Source organism: Notamacropus eugenii, chromosome 1, assembly GCF_028372415.1.
Source record: "Notamacropus eugenii isolate mMacEug1 chromosome 1, mMacEug1.pri_v2, whole genome shotgun sequence".
Lineage (NCBI taxonomy): Eukaryota > Metazoa > Chordata > Mammalia > Diprotodontia > Macropodidae > Notamacropus > Notamacropus eugenii.
This window is the reverse complement of record NC_092872.1, coordinates 491,069,962-491,087,618: the sequence shown is the minus strand read 5'-3', so window position 1 is coordinate 491,087,618 and position 17,657 is coordinate 491,069,962. Positions and strand designations below refer to the sequence as shown.

Genomic DNA, 17,657 nt, shown 5'->3' with positions numbered 1-17,657 from the left:
TTTAACTCTATTCTGCTTTCTGGTCGAAATGAAAGAACAAAGTTCCAGTCATTCCAAGTCCACTCAAGTACTTACTGAGCTCCTCCACAGGCCCCTCCTTGGGTTATAGGTACTATAGGGACAGTTAGAGAAGGATCATGTTCTCTGCCTATAGTGTACTTGAGGCAACCAGCAAATGAAAACAATGTCTTAGAGGGCAGTTCATAACAATGTGCTGAATTCAATATATTTATCATTATGGCGCACAAATACTAAGTGTTCTGTACAGGTGTTTCTCTGGCTGTCCAACATTCTTTACTCATAACTCAAACATCTGTGATTTCATCAGTGTAGGCAGCCCCTCCACCTCCCTATTAGCACAGAATATCAACCTTTCGGGAGAGGCGCTGTTGTCAAACTATTCAATACCCTGCCTCCAACCTGGTGATGATTTAGTTCAGCTAGCCCTTCAACATCAGGCATAGTAGGCCACATTCAAGCAGTAGACTATTAGAGGTGCCAAAGGTGTTAAAAACCACCTGCCCTTGTTCTAGGAATAGGGCAATGAGAAGAGTGTAGAAAGGACTCACAGCTTAGTGCCAGAGCTGGGAGGAGAACGCAGGCCTTCGAGCTCCTAGCTGCCTGCTTTTTCCCCTCTTTGTCCTGCCGCCTCCCCTCCTAACCCTGCCAATTTTTCATTGGTTTCTCCAGTCCCAAATCTCCGTTAATGTGGAGGACTGTGAGGACACCAAGGATGTAAAGGAGCCCTGGGGTAGTAGGTCCGGGAGTGGAACCAGCCACCACCGCCCTCACCGCAACTCCTGCACCAGCGACCAGTCCGATCACCCCCTCCTGCGGCGCAAGAGCATGCAGTGGGCCCGCCGTCTCAGTCGCAAAGGGCACAAGAGCACGAGAAAGACAGCAGAGTGGATCAACCAGCAGCGCCTCAGCCTGTATCGGCGTTCAGAGCGACAGGAGCTGTCAGAGCTCGTCAAAAACCGAATGAAACATCTCGGGCTCCCCACCACAGGCTATGGTAAGTGGAAGGGGGAAAGGAGACGTCTGAGCACATTCCAGTAAGCACCCTGGGCCTTGAGGAGTTAACACCTCTCCAGGATCTGGGGAGACCCTGGGACAGCCTGGTCCTGAATCTCCTAATGTTATAGCAGTTGGGGAGGAGGAAAGTATCTGTGACTTAGCACAGTGTGACCTTAACCAAGGAATATTTTTCTACAGCTGTGCTAGAGATGCAGCCCCATGTGCCTCCTTCCCCTCCCCTCCCATATGATGAGGGTATGCCTCTGGGATGGGTGGGGAGGTCTCAGTTTTGGAGTGTGACCTTAGGGTTAGCCTACAAATATAAGTCCCAGGGTGCACAGCGTCAAGCCAGGAATCCATCCTGAGTTTGGCCTGAAGTTCACCTCTAAGTTGTGCTGAAGCCCTTAGTCCTTGATTTTCTTGCATTTTTCTTTTTAAAGACACACATCCTGCTATTTATGTGTTTCCACAGCTGCTCACCTTAGAGACCATCTAACCAGCCCTCCTCATTTAACAGATGATGAAACTGAGGTCAAGAGAAGGTCAAAGAGTAAGTTAGTGCCAGATCCAGGAGAAGGAAAAAGATCTCCTGGTTCCCAGTCTGGTCCTACATCACCCTCTGCTCTCTCCCAGAGAGCAATGAACTGTGATGTGGAGGCAAAGTTGAGTGGGGTGTCTAGGGGAAAGTACAGGAGACCAAAGTGAAGGGTGTGAGTTGGGGAAAAGGGGAGATAAGCTCCAATAGGTTGGGTGGGATTAGGTTACATCAATCTGAGGGGCCTGAGTGGGAGCTCGAGTCTTTCAAGTGGGTGTGTGTCTGCCATGAGGCTGATCTTCAGAGTAGGAAACCACAAGGTCACATCTCTGCAGCTTTTAAATACCAAAATTATCAGGAGCAGGAGGCCTGCTCTTGAAAGTTAGAATGTGACAGCAGAAGCATGCACTCATCCTCTCAGTTCCTCTCTCTCTCCCTTCTTCTCTTGTTGGTTTTTGGTTGATTTTTTTTTTTTTTTTTACCATAATTGCCTCTGCATTATCCTCAGAAAATCTCATGGTGAAGTTCTTAGTGGTGAGCATCATTCTAAGAGCAGGTACATGAGGCCACTCCACATGAGGCCCAACAGGACACTTTAAAAACCAGAACATTCACTAGCCCCAAACTCAAGGACCAAATTGCCACAAGTGTTGAAAGAGAAAGGTCAGAACCAGCACTGCTGGCAATCATTTAATAATAGCTGGCATTTATATTACACCTACTGTGTGGCTGGTACTGAGCTAAGCATTTTACAAATACTATCTTTGATCCTCAAAACAACCCTGAGAGATAGATGTTTTTATTACCCCCGTTTTACTGATAGGGAAACTGAGGCAAACAGCAGTTAAATGACTTGCCCCAGGGTCATAGAGTTGGTAAGTATCTGAGGTCGGATTTGATCTCAGGTCTTCCTGACTCCAAGCCTGGCATTCCATCTTTCTCTCTCTGTGCCACCTAGCTGCCCTTGATGGTGATGTCTTCCTCTCATATGGAATAAGAAGAAAAAAATGAGTGAGGAGTCGGTGGATAGAACGAGGAAAGCACTCGGCTTTCCAGCTTTTCTCGAGGCTAGTTTTCACAGTATGACTTCAACATTTACTTTAAATAATTTTGTATCCCCAGAGCATCATATGTGCACATATTAAAATACAAAAACCCACTCATGAGATCATAGGATGTAGGAATGGAAGAGATTATGTAGATCATAAATTTCAAGGCTTTAATTTTACAGATGAGGAAACTGGGAACAGGAGAAGTATGTGATTTACCACAGGTCACACAGTTATCAGGAGGGGTAGGGGAAGAGGAAAGGAGGGAATGAGAATAAGCATTTATTAAACTCCTACTATATACCAGACACTCTGCTAAACATTTTACAAATATTATCCCATTTGATCCTCATATCAACCATGAGAGGTAGGTATTATTAACCCATTTTACAACTGAGGAAACTGAGACAGGCAGTGGTCAAGTGACTTGCCCAGAGTCACATAGCTAGTAAGTTTCTGATGCTAGCTTGGAACTCAGGTCTTCCTGACTCCAGGTTCAGCATTTTAGTCACTGTAACACTGGCTGCTTCTGTAGTAGATAGCATGGACAGAATTTGAACACAAATCCTCTGACTCCCAATCCACTCTTCTTTCCTCTGCACTACACTGCCTTTCAAAGGTAACTAGAAATGATTTTTTGATGCAGTATTGTGGTTTAACTACTTCTCTATTCAAATCATAATCACATTTGAGCAAGCAGTTGTAGGGCAGGTGAGAAGAACCTCACCTACAAAGCCAAAACCTTCACCTCACTCCTAAACAATTTCTCTCTCTCTCTCTCTGTCTCTCTGTCTCTGTCTCTGTCTCTCTCTCTCTCTCTCTCTCTCTTTCTTTCTCTCTCTCTCTCTCACACACACACACACACACACACACATTTCATAGAAAATAAAGACTTGAATCCAGCTTTATGCATGTTCATGGAACTCAAACCCTCAGAGACCACATAAGGTTCTTGATTACAGTCCTCGGCTACTACCTTCCAAAAAAAAAATACCTCAAAGACCATCTAATTCAACGCATTTTACAGATGAGGAAACTGAGTCTTAGAAAGGTCAAGTCACACAGCTAATTAAGTGTCAGAAGCAGGATTTGAATCCAGGTCATCCTGACTCCAACTCCAGCCCTTGAATCATTGCTCAATAGTGCCCCCAGTATCTAAGGTATTTTCTGCTGTTAAATGCTACCTCTCAGAAAGGTAATGAGATTGAACTATTATCAATCATTCATACATTAATGTGAATTAGTTCACTGGATCTTTTCCAAGAGACCTGAGAGTAAAATTTAATGAGGAACAGGGCAAAGAGACCATGAGAGCACTGGCTGGGAAATGGAAGTTTCAAAGGTAGCCTTGGCCACTGGTCCAGTTCAGCCACAGGCCAGCTCTGAAGTATGGGAACCTGTATGAGAGATCCAGCTTGGCTCCCATCTAAGTGAAAGCAGCCCCAGGCCTGGAGGTCTTAAATGAGAGTAGGAAGTACTTGGACGGCATCCTTTAAATCCACTTCAAATCTTTTGTTCCAGGCTGCTGCTGGAGCATCTGATATACATTCGGCATCCTGGGTGCGCCTTGGTCTGCCTTCTTGCCTTCTTACTTTTTTTCTCTACTTCCTTTCCCCACCATGCGCTAGTCCAAGCTGCAGAGCCCTCTTCTGTCTCTGGTACTTGCCCAATCGCCGCTTGCTGATCTTTCTCTTTCTCTCTCTGTTTATGTCTGTACCTCTTTCTGTGTGTTCTGTAGAGGATGTAGCAAATTTAACAGCCAGTGATGTGATGAATCGTGTAAACCTTGGATATTTGCAAGGTAATTCTGCTCCCCCCCAGAGAGTCGAGCCTGACTCAGAGCACACAAGCATGATAGGAACATGCCAGCTCCCTCCACTGACCCATGCCTCCCCAGCCAGCCCCTCCCTTTCTGGTTGGGTTGGGCTACAGCAGAAGAGGATAGAGGTACTTGGGACCCTAAACTAAAGGATGAGGGGCTGAGCTTGATACTCAAATCAAGGCCCTGAAAGGCAAGGGTTATTATCCCCGTTTCATTGTAAGAAAACTGAGGTACACAGAAAAGCGATTTGCTCAGTGTCTCACAGCTAGGGCTAGGGCAAAGCCAGAACTGGAACCCAGGTCTTCTGACTCTTATTCCAGGATTGTTTATTTTTTCCCGTAAACCAAACTCTCTTAAAGGGATCCCTTTCCAAAAATGACTCTAAAAATAAAATAAACCAAAATTCCCAGATGTCAGCACTGTGGTCCTTGGCTGGTAATAATAATGACCTTCTAGCCCTGTTCAGTACTTCTGGTACAGCAGTGAGGGGCATTCCTTTATGCTAGACTTAAACCAGACAGAAGAGCAGACCAGTTCAGGGAAAGAACACACAATCAGTGAAAATTCTCATTGAAGAATATTGGTCAGTAGACGCCCATTCTGGACCTCTTAGCAACTAGACCAGTTAGGAATTCATGTATCAATTGTTAGTTGGGAAATGCGGGTTCCTGGTAGAAAATAGAACACTGGATATGGAGTTAAGAGCCTGGGTTCCAATCCCAGCTCTGGCATGTAATAGCGAAGTGAACAAGGGTGGGTTCATTTACGCCTCTCTGAGCCTCGGTTTCCTCTATAAAATGATCATCTCCATCTATATGATAATTTCTATCTAAAATATGATAAGAATACTTATGCTACCAGCATCACAGAGTTGTTATGAGAAAAGCACTGTAGAAATCTCAAAGTACCATAGCAATGTAAACTATTATTTTCATTACCTGAAATCAACTTCTATATCTTTCAGCATTCTTGCTATTCATTTATTTGAGTAAATTTGCCATAATTAGTAGCAGGGAAATTTCAGCCTAGCCTTCTCCAAATTCATATCCAAGGTGGTTGGGCTTTCTAGTCTAGATTGGGGTCCTTTCCTTTTTGTGTGTGTCCTGGACACCTCTGACAGTCTGGTGAAGCCTATGGACCCCTCCACAGAATGTTTTTAAATGCATAAAATACATAAGATTACAAAGGAAACTAAATATATACCAAATATATGTATATAAACCAAATACAACGCCCCTCAAAGTGTTGTTTTTAAAGTTCATACACTCCAGGTTAAGAATCCCTGTTAGATGTAATTCATTAATGTTGAACTTGGAATTCTGATCAAAAGGTTCCATCAATTCTAGCATCCCTTTAACAAGAGTAACGTTAAGCTTAGAAGGAGCTGAGAGTTAAAAGCCTCATTTTTTAGCTAACCGTCCTTCTATTTGGGGTAACTCAAGGGGAGAGGCTGCTCAGTAGGTTTCTTCCCCCAACCCCCAGCAGTCACTACCTTCCTTTGTCACTAAAACAAAGGCCCCCTGAAACTACCACACACTTGACACATCCCTCAGCATCTTCAGAGGAGAGGACTTGGGCTTCAGATATGTCCAGATATGTCGCTGGGTTTAAGTGTTTCTTGTAGAACTGAAGGGAAATTGATTATCCAGTGGTGGACAGTACCCTAAACCAGAAGTTTGAAACCTTTTTTATATCCTGGACCCTTCTGGCAATCTGGTAAAACCTACGAACCCATTCTTGGAATAGTGATTTTAATGCATAAAATGAAATACATAGGATTGCAAATAAAATTGGTTATATTGAAATAAAGTTATTGAGATATTTTTTAAAATAAATTCCTAGGCTCAGGCAGCAAGGTTCTGGGGACATATATATCAGACCTCTAGAGTTGGGGAGATCAGGATGGCAACTCTAACCTCTTACAATTTAAGGAAATTGAATGTGCTTGGGTTTATGGCCCTGGCTAGAATGCAGTGGATGGGAAAAGTTGGCATTTTCTTACGATCGTGTGCTTTTTCTTTTGTGCCCCCCGCCTCCCTACAAAGACCTAGTTCCAGGAATGATTTTCATGGAAGGCCCATGCCTTTATAGTATACTGCTACTTCCTGGATGTTACTGGCCAAAGCTGAGATTCACTGTTCATCCATTTCCCCCTCAAGCCAACTTCTAAAAGCCATTGACCTGGGGACATCGATTTCTAAGGCTCAGGAGTCTCTCCTTTTGTGGGTTGGCTTCTCCATAGCCATTGATGAAGTCTGCCCTGGAAGTGGTATCATTTGTACCCTGCACTGGTCTGTGCTCAGGCCAAGCAGCCCCAGGACAGTGGCAGTATAGTGCATGGGTGAACGCTTGTAAGCAGTGCATGGTGTCATTTGACAAAGTGGCTTCTCCGTGAAATGGGGAGGCTCACCCTCAGTGCCCCATACACTCCCTACCCTATCATGCCACTGGCTGCACCCTGAAGATGACTGAGACTGAGCAGGTCATGTTTGTCCTTCATCCTACCTCCTGGTTCTCTGCTCCTCTTTCCCCATCTTCCTTCCTTACTGTAAGGCTCCTGGGCAGGAATACTGGCAGTGCTGATAGACAAGCACATCTCCAACCCTGTGACATTCTTATGGACAGGACGGGAAAGTATGGTCACACCATGACCCAGGAAACTTGATTTTGTACCCAAAGTGCATTTATCCCCCAGAAGGTTCACTGCAGATATCCCAGAGATTATTAATACCAAGTAATAAATTCAATTAAATATTTCAGTCTAATAAAACTTGGTGAGGTGCCCATTGTGGACAAGGCCCTGGGTCTAAAACTCAGCATAAAAAGATAGGTAAAATAAAGATCCTGTTTTCAATGATCTTATAATCTAATTTCAGGGAAGACATTTACAGAGCAATATGAAAGGAGAATGAGATATGTACACCATAAAGTGATTATGCATCTACTCTGCATCTGTCCTTTTGGGAAAGACAAAAATGAATAAAGTGTGGTCCCTGCCTTCAGTGCTCAGAGTTCAGAGAAATAAGGCATGTGGGCGTAAAAAGGAGAAATCAGTGTAATCTGTACCCAAAGAGCAGAATAATCACAGTGTTTTAGGACTTCAGGAAAAGAAGAGTCAGTCACTAGACTGAAGGGCTTAGAACACATTACACAAAGGGGTGAAATCTGGGGGGTCCTCGATGGATGGGCTAGATTTAGACAGGAAAGAGGAAAAGACAGATTACTCTGTAAGCCAATGGTCCTCCCATTTTTTGGTCTCAGAACTCCTTTACACTCTTAAAAATTAAGGACCCCAAAGAGCTTTTGCTTACATGGGAGTTTAAAATTACAAATCTTTAAATAGTTATTAAATCATTTAAAATAATAATAAACCTATTACATGTTAATATAAATAACATATTACTATGGAAAATAACTATTTTCCAGAACAAAGACAAGAAGAATGGCATGATTTTACATATTTTGCAAATTGCCCTAACGGCTGGCTTAATAGAACAGACTCTCCTATCTGCTTCAGCATTCAATCTGTTATGATATATTGTTTTGAGTGAGGTATATGAAGAAAATTTGGCTTCACACAGTTGGAAAAGGGAGGAATATTTAATAGGCAAATAATATCTTAATAGAATTATGGAAATAGTTTCAACTTTGAGAACTCCCAAAGGTCTTGAACTTTGAGAACTGCTTCCTTAAACAAAGTCATTTGAGGTGAGGATATGTGTGGTATATTCAGGAGGAGGTGAATTTAGAACCATAATTCCATGAATGAGATCATCCTTCATCCATGGAGAGATAATTAAACCAAGGAACAGAGCTCTAATGCTCCCAGCCATGTCCACCTAATCTCCCAACAGACCAAAACACCTTGTGTAATCAAGTGTCAGAAAGAGGGGCACATTTTAGTTTGCCTGTAGGAAAGATGCCTTCCTTTGCACAAGGAGATGGGCTTACACAAGTCTATGTCATTCTTTTATGCTCCGTCTTTAAATGGATCATGTGTATGAGTAGGGCAGTAGAAACATTTAGAAAGATAGACCTGAACAAACAGAATTTAAAAGGACAAAAGGAAAAAGTATTGGAGGGGAAGAAGTTGATAAGTAAGATCACCGTCACAAAACTGTGCCTAGCCAGATCTCATTTACAAGTTGTAGGTACACTGGAAGTATTTAGCAAAGATCTGCTAAATTTAATTACACTTTTTCATTTTATTTAAAAGAATCTCATCCAAATGCTGATTGCCAATTTTTCAATTTCCAAGCTTAAAAACAAATACAGGGTAAGTAGGGGAATGTAGTTTGACATCTGGTGACCTTCCTTCGTGCCCCCTCCAATGCTGGGTACTAGGGTTCCTAGTAAGAAGCCTTGCAGAAAGTGAGGATTCTTTGTCCTTCCCCACTCTTACCTGGCCTTACCTCCCCAGCAATCCCTTCATCCTGTCCCTGATGCACCTTGCCTAGAACTGTCTCAAGTATTTGGAAAGCCATGTTGATGCATTTCTCCATGTAGTGTGAGTTCTCCAACTCCATGACCTGATGACACATATACCCCTATTGGCTATTCTGCCCCTCATAGCTAAATGATGGCACAGGCCACCCCCAACATCCACGTTTTTCTCCCTCACAGTTCAGGCATTCTGCTATTGAGGTCAATTGCATCCATGCTGGTGGTTGTATTGGTGGCTTGAAATAAGGTGACCCAGTGAAGAAGGAGAATTTTCTCCAGTGCGTTAGCAAGAAATAGGGGGGAAAGTACAAGCATGGTTTTAATAATATCAACTTAGATTTGCTTTACACTTTATAAAACTTTACAAGTTATAAAATGTTCTACATTTTTAAAAGCCCTTTCACATTCAGCCCTGACAATAGCCATCTGAGGCAGACAGTAGGGATTGTTATCCCTGCTTTGAAGAGGAGGAAAATGAGAATGCAGAGAGATGAGGAAACATGCTTCAAGTGACATGCTTAGTTAGAGTAGAGTCTGGGTCTTTCTAGGCTTCCATATGACCTGGAAGAACCTTACTCATTTATTAAGTGAATACTAGAATACAACTTTTAACTGGGAATATTGCTTAGCTAGCTTCTGCTTTATGAGAATTCTAGGCCTTATTCAACCTCTGGATTCACCATTTTGAAACAATACAACCGTCATTAAAATGGGAGAACCTGAGATCTGGCTATTTCCTTTGACTTGGCCAGGTTTGTTTTTTTTTTCTTTTGTTTGTTTGCTTGTTTGTTTTTTGTTTTCTCTCTTTTATTGGATATAGCTTTTTTACCACTGAAGTAAATGCTGATGTGATTGTTTTCTCAAGGGCAAGGTAAGACTCTGGCTATAGATATAAAGAATAAACTATCTTTGAGTGAAAGAATAAGACTGGTCATAGCTACTAAGTTACTGAGTGCCTCCAAGGGCAAGGATTGCCCTACACTTTGTGCCTACATCGTTACTAAGTTTTGTCAGGGATGTTTTCTGTCAAAAATCAAGAACTTCCAGTAGGCAAAAGTTCATGACCAATTTCATTTTCAGATAGTTATGACTGTTAGAAAGTTTTCCTTTATTGGGAACACGTATTTGACAGCACAAGGACATCTACGAAGAGAACAAGAGGTGAACTAGCCATTTCGTAAGAACAAAGGATAACAGTAATCCATATTGTTCCAACATCCCTGAAGACCTAGGACAGGCCTGCACAGCCTGCGGCCTGTGGGCCACTTGTGGTCCTTGGGCAGCTTGTGGCACAGCAAAGGATTTTGGGCAGCCTCAAAAAATGTAGAGGAAAGCATCCTTTGTATGTAGAGGAAAACCTTTGGCATACCACAAGCAGCCTGCGGGCATAAGTAGCCCTCTGGCCACAGGTTGTATAGGCCTGATCTAGGGAAAGACTTCCAGAGCATTGAGTTCATCATCCTTGGAGGATTTATGGGGAAACATGGACAAGAATCACACAGAATTTGAAGATGTATATGAGTTGTGACTCCATACTGAGGAGAAAGAATTGACACAAATAAGATCAAATTATTGAAGCACTTAATACATGCCACTGCCACTGACTCTTACAAGCTTATTGAATGACAGAACTCTGAGGAGTTGAGGAGACTACAAATGTTTAACCTGAAAAAAAACTTCAGGTATACATAAGCACCATCTTCAAACATCTGTCATGTAGAAAAAGGAAGAAACTGAGCCCTCTGGGGTATTAACTAAATGTACCTATGACTGGGAGAAGTAACTGGGTCTTCTTTTCTTTGTAACCAGCAAGGGATCCCTGGGTTCCAATGAGGTGGGATGAAGGGGCAAGGGAGTGGGTGGAGAGAAGAGGGGAATAGGAACTAACTGTGCCTTTTAAAATTTTTGCTCCATCCATTCATAACAAATTGACTCCCTGCCATCTCCACCTTCTGGATAAGAGTGAATTTACTCTACAGATACTTCCTGAGCTCAACCCTGAGCTAGGCCATGTGATAGGTGGACAGAAGGTAACATACCCTTGCCTTTAAGGAGCATGCTTCTGGTTGCAGAGAACAAGACTTGTACACATGGGAAGTTAAACAATATAAGAACCAATACTACGCAGCCTATGCCAAAGTGGGAAGAGAGTAAAGGAATACACATTTATTAAGCACCTCCTTTGAGCCAAGCATTGCACTAAGTACTTTACAAACACCTCATTTGATTTGTACAGATAGATTTGAGTGGTACAGATAGTAAATATTCCAGGAACTCAGAGGAAAGAGCAACTGTGCTGGTCTGAGGGAGTCAAAGAAAGCTCCATGAAGGAGGGAAGACTCTGGCTTGAAAGCTTGGAAGACTGATAGAAGAGGACATAGACTCAGAAAGCAGAGAGCAGACCCTGAAAACAAATACAGAACTCTGGGATCCTGTCTTCAGAGTCCTTCAAAAGATTCCCTCTGCCATAAATGCTTCAGTACTTCAATGGAGCCAATAAAAATATTCCATTTCTATCCCAGACAGCAGCCCCTCCATACCTGTTCAACCTGTGCCATTCTTGTCCATGTCTTTCCATCAATCCTCTGAGAAGATCCATCCGATGCATTAGAAGTCCTCCATGACCTTTCAAATTTCCTAGATGTGAGAGCACCACTCAAATTATCTGTCAAATTCCCTCCTTCTTACTGTATGACTAATCCATCTTGTTTTCCAGTCATGCATGTCCTTGATGGTGCATTTCATAGTCATCACAGATAATGAGCAACATCCAATTCACGCTCATGGATCTTTCCACTGCTCTTTGGGTCACCTGAGATTCTGATTCTTCTGAGATCATGGTGTCCTATGATTTTAGCAATAGAACATCACCAAGAGAATTTTGGTATTAGAAATCTGGGCTTTTATGGCAAAGTACAACCTATGATCATTGAAAATGCTGCATATATCCCCCCATGGTGATCCAGCCTCATTTCCCATTATTAAACTTTATTCAGCTCATCATCCATGGACTAACACAAAGGGCTGTTCATCTATCTCCATGTTATAATCTGGCAGTGTCCATTCTTCAAACTTGATCCATTGTGTATTTGTATCATGAATTGCCATGGCCAAGGGAAAAAAAATAACCATTCCCTAGCAGTCAACCCACTGGTGAAGAGTTCTTCCATAAGTAATGAGGCTGGTCCTTAAACAGCATGCGTAGAACTGTACCTGAAGCCTTTTCAACTTTGTAGAAACAGCCAGATCTTGGGCTTCACTGGCATAATTTTCAAGGACACAAGGCCACCCTTTGTGCAGGTCCTATAAAAATAAAGGAATACTTACCTTCTTCTAATCTAGCCAAGCAGCAGCCCCCGGGTCAGAAATGTGACATTGTTGATTCTGTTCCCTTTTTAGATGAGATGAATGACCACCAGAACACACTGTCCTATGTCCTCATCAACCCTCCACCAGACACCAGGCTGGAACTGAATGACATCGTGTGAGTACAACAGATTCTTGGTCATGAGAGCAGGGATTGCCTGGGGAGAGAGGGTTGTAGTTGCCTATTGACTTATCATTGTAACCCATTCTCCCAAATCAGAATGAGGAGTTTGTGTTCCCAGATTAAGTTCCTAAAGTGACGTTATGGATACAGAATTCTACGAACAGGCAGAGCACCTAATAGGTGCAAGGGCTGTTGTTTGGCACTGTGGGAAATGCAAAGATGAAGACACAGTCTCTGCCCTTTGAGGAGCTAAAGACTAATAAGGATGCGATGTTCATTATTGGAAGAACGTATGACATCATCAGTGGGAGCCCCGCCAGGGTAGGCTGTATGTCCTTCATTCTGTGCCTTCATGATGTCACAAATTGATATAGTGCCCCAAAATCACCCACCTGGTGACCAGCCTTTGTTATTATTGTTGTTTAGTCATTTTCAGCCATCTCTGACCCTTTGTGACCCCATTTCTTGGCAGAGATACTGGAGTGGTTTGCCATTTCCTTCTCCAGCTCATTTTACAAATGAGGAAACTGAGGCAAACAGGGTTAAGTGTTGCCCAGGGTCACAGAGCTATTAAGTGTCTGGGACCAGAGTGAACTCAGACTTCTCTGACTCCAGGCCCAGAGCTCTATCCACTAGGCCACCTAGCTGCTTCTCTCCAAACCTAGCTAGACTGATTCCTTGACAGTATACATACAGTCTATAGCTGGCTCCATTTGGTAGGACCTGACAAGATTCTTTTTTTTCATGTAACCTTCAGAAATTCAGGGTCAAGACAGGTATGGGATCACATGAGCAAAATGTAGCAAAGGCTGTCTTGCTTGACAGTTTTTCTTTATTACAGGGGAGTATCCAGCTGAGAGAAGGGAAATATCAGAAAATGACTATGATGTCAAAAACATAAGGCATTGATACAGCTTTAAAATTTTTGTTTTGAGAACTCAAGATCATTTTTATATCGCATTACATTGTCAGAGGAAGAATACGTAAAGCACGAGTCAGTGTGGTATCAATGAATGATGGCTAGATTGAGAAACTGGAGATGAATCAATTCTTAACAGCAATGAAGTACGAGATGTGGTCATGTCAGGGAGTGGCTGAAGTAAAATGAAAAATGAAAGTCATTGAAGCTGAAGAGCTTGAGGAAATGTGAGGTCAAAGGGAAAGGATTTGAAACTTAAGATTATTAACAATTGTGACAGCAGAGCTGGGTGTCAGAATCAATGGGAAAAGTGTGAGAGTGTCCCAGAGGTGGGCAGGCAGCATCAACCAAGATGGGAGAGAGTGGCAGTCACAAGCAGCATAGACTGGAAAGGAAGGTTGGTTCCAGAAGAAGCCACAGAAGGTAAGGAAAGGGTAACCCTTTCTGGCCATCAGAAACCAGGGAAGTGGGAGAAGAAACTTTAACTTTGCAAAGGATTGCAAGAGTGTGATGTTGGGGAGAACAAGGTTTGCATTCAGATAAGACAGAGGAGGGAGTGGCTGGTTCTATTCAATTTAATTCACTGGATATTTAAGAGCCCACTATATGCAAAGCACTGTTCTCAGTACTGGATATGCAAAAGTAAAAATGACCTAGAGCCAGCCCTTAGGAATCTCCCAGTTTAATTAGGAGTGTGGCACCCACACAGATAAGCACGAGGCAAAGGAATGTGGTGAGGGCAAAGGCCACATCCCGACAAAGTACTCTAGAAAAATTTGAGGGAGAGATCAAAGATGTGTTGTTCCCTACTGTGGGTGCATCATTGTGGTTGGCACTATGAGGGGGAAACAAAGGAATAAAAGATACCCTGGCCTCAAGGACCTTACATTCTAGTTTGGGAAACAGGGCATGAGAAACAATTAGGTACAGCACAAGAAAGTAGTGCATAGTCACAAACCATACTATATAAATACTAAATACTGCAGAAGTTCAGAGAAGTTGGAGATCAACATTAAGTTGGAAAATTACTTAAGTTGGGCCCAGAACAATCAGTTAGACTTGGCTAGAAGGAGAGGGAAAGGAAACAGCATGAACTAGGCTCACCATAGGCACATAAATGCTTGCAAGCTTGAAGGAAAGGTGAGAGGAGAGAACATGATCGTCACCCTAGGTTTGAAAGTGGATAATTGTTCTTTCTCTCTGCCTCTTTCCTCTCTAGGTATTTAATCCGATCAGACCCCTTGGCTCACGTGACCAATGACACACACAGTCGAAAAAGCAGTTGCAGTAATAAGTTGGAGGCATGCCACCCTGAGACACGAGATGAGACACAGCTCTGAGGTCTACATTGGCTGCTTCTGCCATCACTAATGCATGGAACTTCCCATCATCCGGGTTTGCCTTTGGTTTGACTTTATGGAGGCAGAAGAAACAGGCAAGGGATGGAATTTCCAAAGGTGACCCATGGAACTTATAGAGTGCTAAACTGCTCATCTGACTAAAGACTCCAGAGCTAACCTCCATGGAGAAAAAGAAACCATACTGCAGCCATCGTGAGGGAACCTCTCAGAAAGGAAGTTCCTTTACCTTCAGAACTACAGGGTGAGACCTCACCTGCCTGGAACAGCCAGGAGCTGTTGAAGTTATTGTTTTTAACCTTTTTTTAATTTTTCAACATATATAATATATATATCTACACATGTGTACCGCAACTAGTGAAACTATCCTTGCTGGGACAGAATGGAATGCCTCAGAATGATAGCCTGGAGACAGCAAAATGTACAAAGCACAGTTTGTTCAAAGGATCAACTAAAGAACTATGCATAGGGTGAATCTCAGGGAGAGAGAAAGGGAGGTTATATCAGGTGAGAAAAAATTAATGTTGTGGTCTTGGAACCATTCATGCTGTCCTGATATGCCCCCTGTCTTTGGCACAAGAAAATGAGTGTTGAGGGGTTGGGGTTGGGGAGAGGGCAGGAGAAAGAGTCAGATATTAGAGAACAAGCACTTTGGAGTATAGTTCTAATTGACATTGGTCAGGGAAAATGCTAGGTCTCTCCTAAAAACAAGGGAAAGGAAAGCCTCAAGATGCAGTCACAACAGGCAACCCAAGCAGATGCAATAGGTCAGGTGAGCTGGCCAGTTCAGAAAGCTTGACACCGCAGCATATATCAAGGGGCATTCACAGAAAGCTCTATGAGTTAACTTGGGAAGGAGGATGGGGGCCCAATGGTCAACATACAAGACTTTTAAGACCCAAGGATGGATTCTTTCATTCTCTCCTATTCCTATCCTCCCAACTTACAACTGTTATCTCACCTATGACTCCTCAGCCCTAAGGAAGTGATTCTATCTTCCCACAGTACATGGGACTGACCTGTAAGAGTTGGAGTAGCAATTGTAATAAGGAGAACAGGCACTGCTCGTCTAACCCTAGGGTAGTGTCACTAACGTCTTAGAAGGCCTCCTCTCCTCCCTCTCCTCTTTCTAACACCTCAGTCAGTACTTAATAAGCACTTACTTGATACAAGGTCCTATGCTAGATGTAGAGATGAGTAAGACATGTTCCCTGGCCTCAGGAAGTACACAGTCTAACTAGGGAATCATGTTGAAATCCTCTTCTCCTACCCTCACAGAATATCAGAGGAGGTGGGAACTTGACAGACCAATTAGTCCTTACCAAACCTTATCAAGAATCCCTTCTACCACATCCCCAGCCAATCATCATCCAGCCATCACTTGAAGACTTCTCATGAGGTTCTCCAAAAGCATCTCATTCCTCTTTTACATGTCTCTATGTTCCTTTCCTTTTTTCCTCCCCATCCTCTGCTTCCCTAGTCCTGTCAGTATCCTCCTTCCAAATCTACCTCCACTTTACTTCAAACTAACAAAGCTAGTGCCCCCTGGCGTACATATTTATGGAGGAAGTACAAAATCTTTTGAATCTGGATTAAGAGGGAAAGGATATAGGCCCCTATGGAAGGTATTATATTCTGATGGCACTAGGGAGATGCCCCAAGTATATCAAGATAGAGGATAAAACTCTCCCCTTCTTTGGAAGGAATTTGATTCACCAGACCCAGGAATTTATCATACTTTTGACCTCTCTGTTGTGAGAGCTGGCAAATTGTAGCCAGTTCTATATATTTTCAGTATGGAAAACAGGGTAAAATGCCAAGTATTGGCCTTCTAGAGAGAAGAGGCAAATAGGAAGGAGGAACTAGCCTCTAAAGGGCCTTCTAGTTTTCAGATTCTAGGACACATGTCTGACACTTTGGTTTAACTTTCTGGAGGCAGAAGAAACAGGCAGGGGTGGAATTTCCAATGGTGACCCATGGAACTTATGGAGTACTAAGCTGCTCCCCTAAGGACTCCAGAACTAACCTCCATGGAGGAAAAAAAAACCACACTGTAGCCATCATGGAAGAACCCTACTCTCTCCAAAAGTGACTGACACTTAGAGTTAGCTGGGTCAATTTCATTTCATGGGTAAAGAAACCAAAGTTACATATTTTGTGTGACTGTTAAACACACTGAATTTTAAGGTCTTGAGTGTTTCTTAGGATGCCAGAAAGAGATGGATGGGGGAAGATGACTTTAAACCCTATACTCAAAGAAAAAGATGGAAAAATAGTATGAAGCACAAAGTTGCTTGATGATTTCAAACTGTTGAGAAAACTTTCCACTGAAACATGAAAAGATTGGGATTCTGACTGACTACTCATTTTCAGGAATTCCTGAGATCCATACAGGGAATAAATGTTTTATTAGACATGTTGCTGGTTGTAAGGTCAGTATTAGAACCCTTTCATTACAGTGATATCTACTGTTAACCTACTCATATTAAGCCACATTCCAGTTCTTCAAAGTAAAATTTTAGTCCTGGAATAAGGTGATTCTTGGAGAGCTGGTCACAAGCGTCCTTGAGAAACTCACATTCCTAGACTTCTTTGACCCCTATCTTCATGGTACCTCAGGAGAGGGAACTGTACTGGTGCTGTTGTTTGCCTTAAGTTGAGTTAGGTTCATTTACCTGGGTCATGTTTCAGGATTCCCTTTTGAGTCTGGGGTGGTGGCTGGAAGACCAGACTCATGAAGACATCTAAAGACAGTGCTCATATACTGACCAGGTCAATTGGAAGCATAGGAATTTGGGTCAGGTCATGATGAAGTACAATTCCATGTCCCTTGAACTTATTCAGAGTGGATATAACTATCTTTTATGAATTTCCTTTCCCCCAATTTCCCACTGCTACATACTTCTGACTCTGAGCCTGTGGATTTTTAAAAATAAAAAGTATATATTTTATACATATGGAAGTATTTATCAGACATACATAAGTTTTGCTGCTAAGTGGACCTACTGTGTCAGGAGTCCTCAC

The 17,657-nt window shown here is 42.7% G+C and overlaps 1 protein-coding gene across 3 annotated transcripts in view; it reads left to right on the top strand.

Moving 5' to 3' along the window:
- KCNT1 (potassium sodium-activated channel subfamily T member 1) overlaps nt 1-14,983 on the top strand; it is a 215,864-nt gene extending 200,881 nt beyond the window's left edge. For 2 of the 3 annotated variants that reach the window (XM_072632996.1, XM_072632998.1), the window contains 4 exons: nt 691-1,015; nt 4,340-4,402; nt 12,266-12,350; nt 14,495-14,983. In XM_072632996.1, the coding sequence (XP_072489097.1) occupies nt 691-1,015; nt 4,340-4,402; nt 12,266-12,350; nt 14,495-14,615 (594 nt within the window). In that variant the 3' untranslated portion in view covers nt 14,616-14,983. The remainder of the gene's footprint in view (nt 1-690; nt 1,016-4,339; nt 4,403-12,265; nt 12,351-14,494) is intronic. The other variant, XM_072632997.1, reaches the window with a different exon arrangement.
- The last annotated feature ends 2,674 nt before the right edge of the window (nt 14,984-17,657 follow it).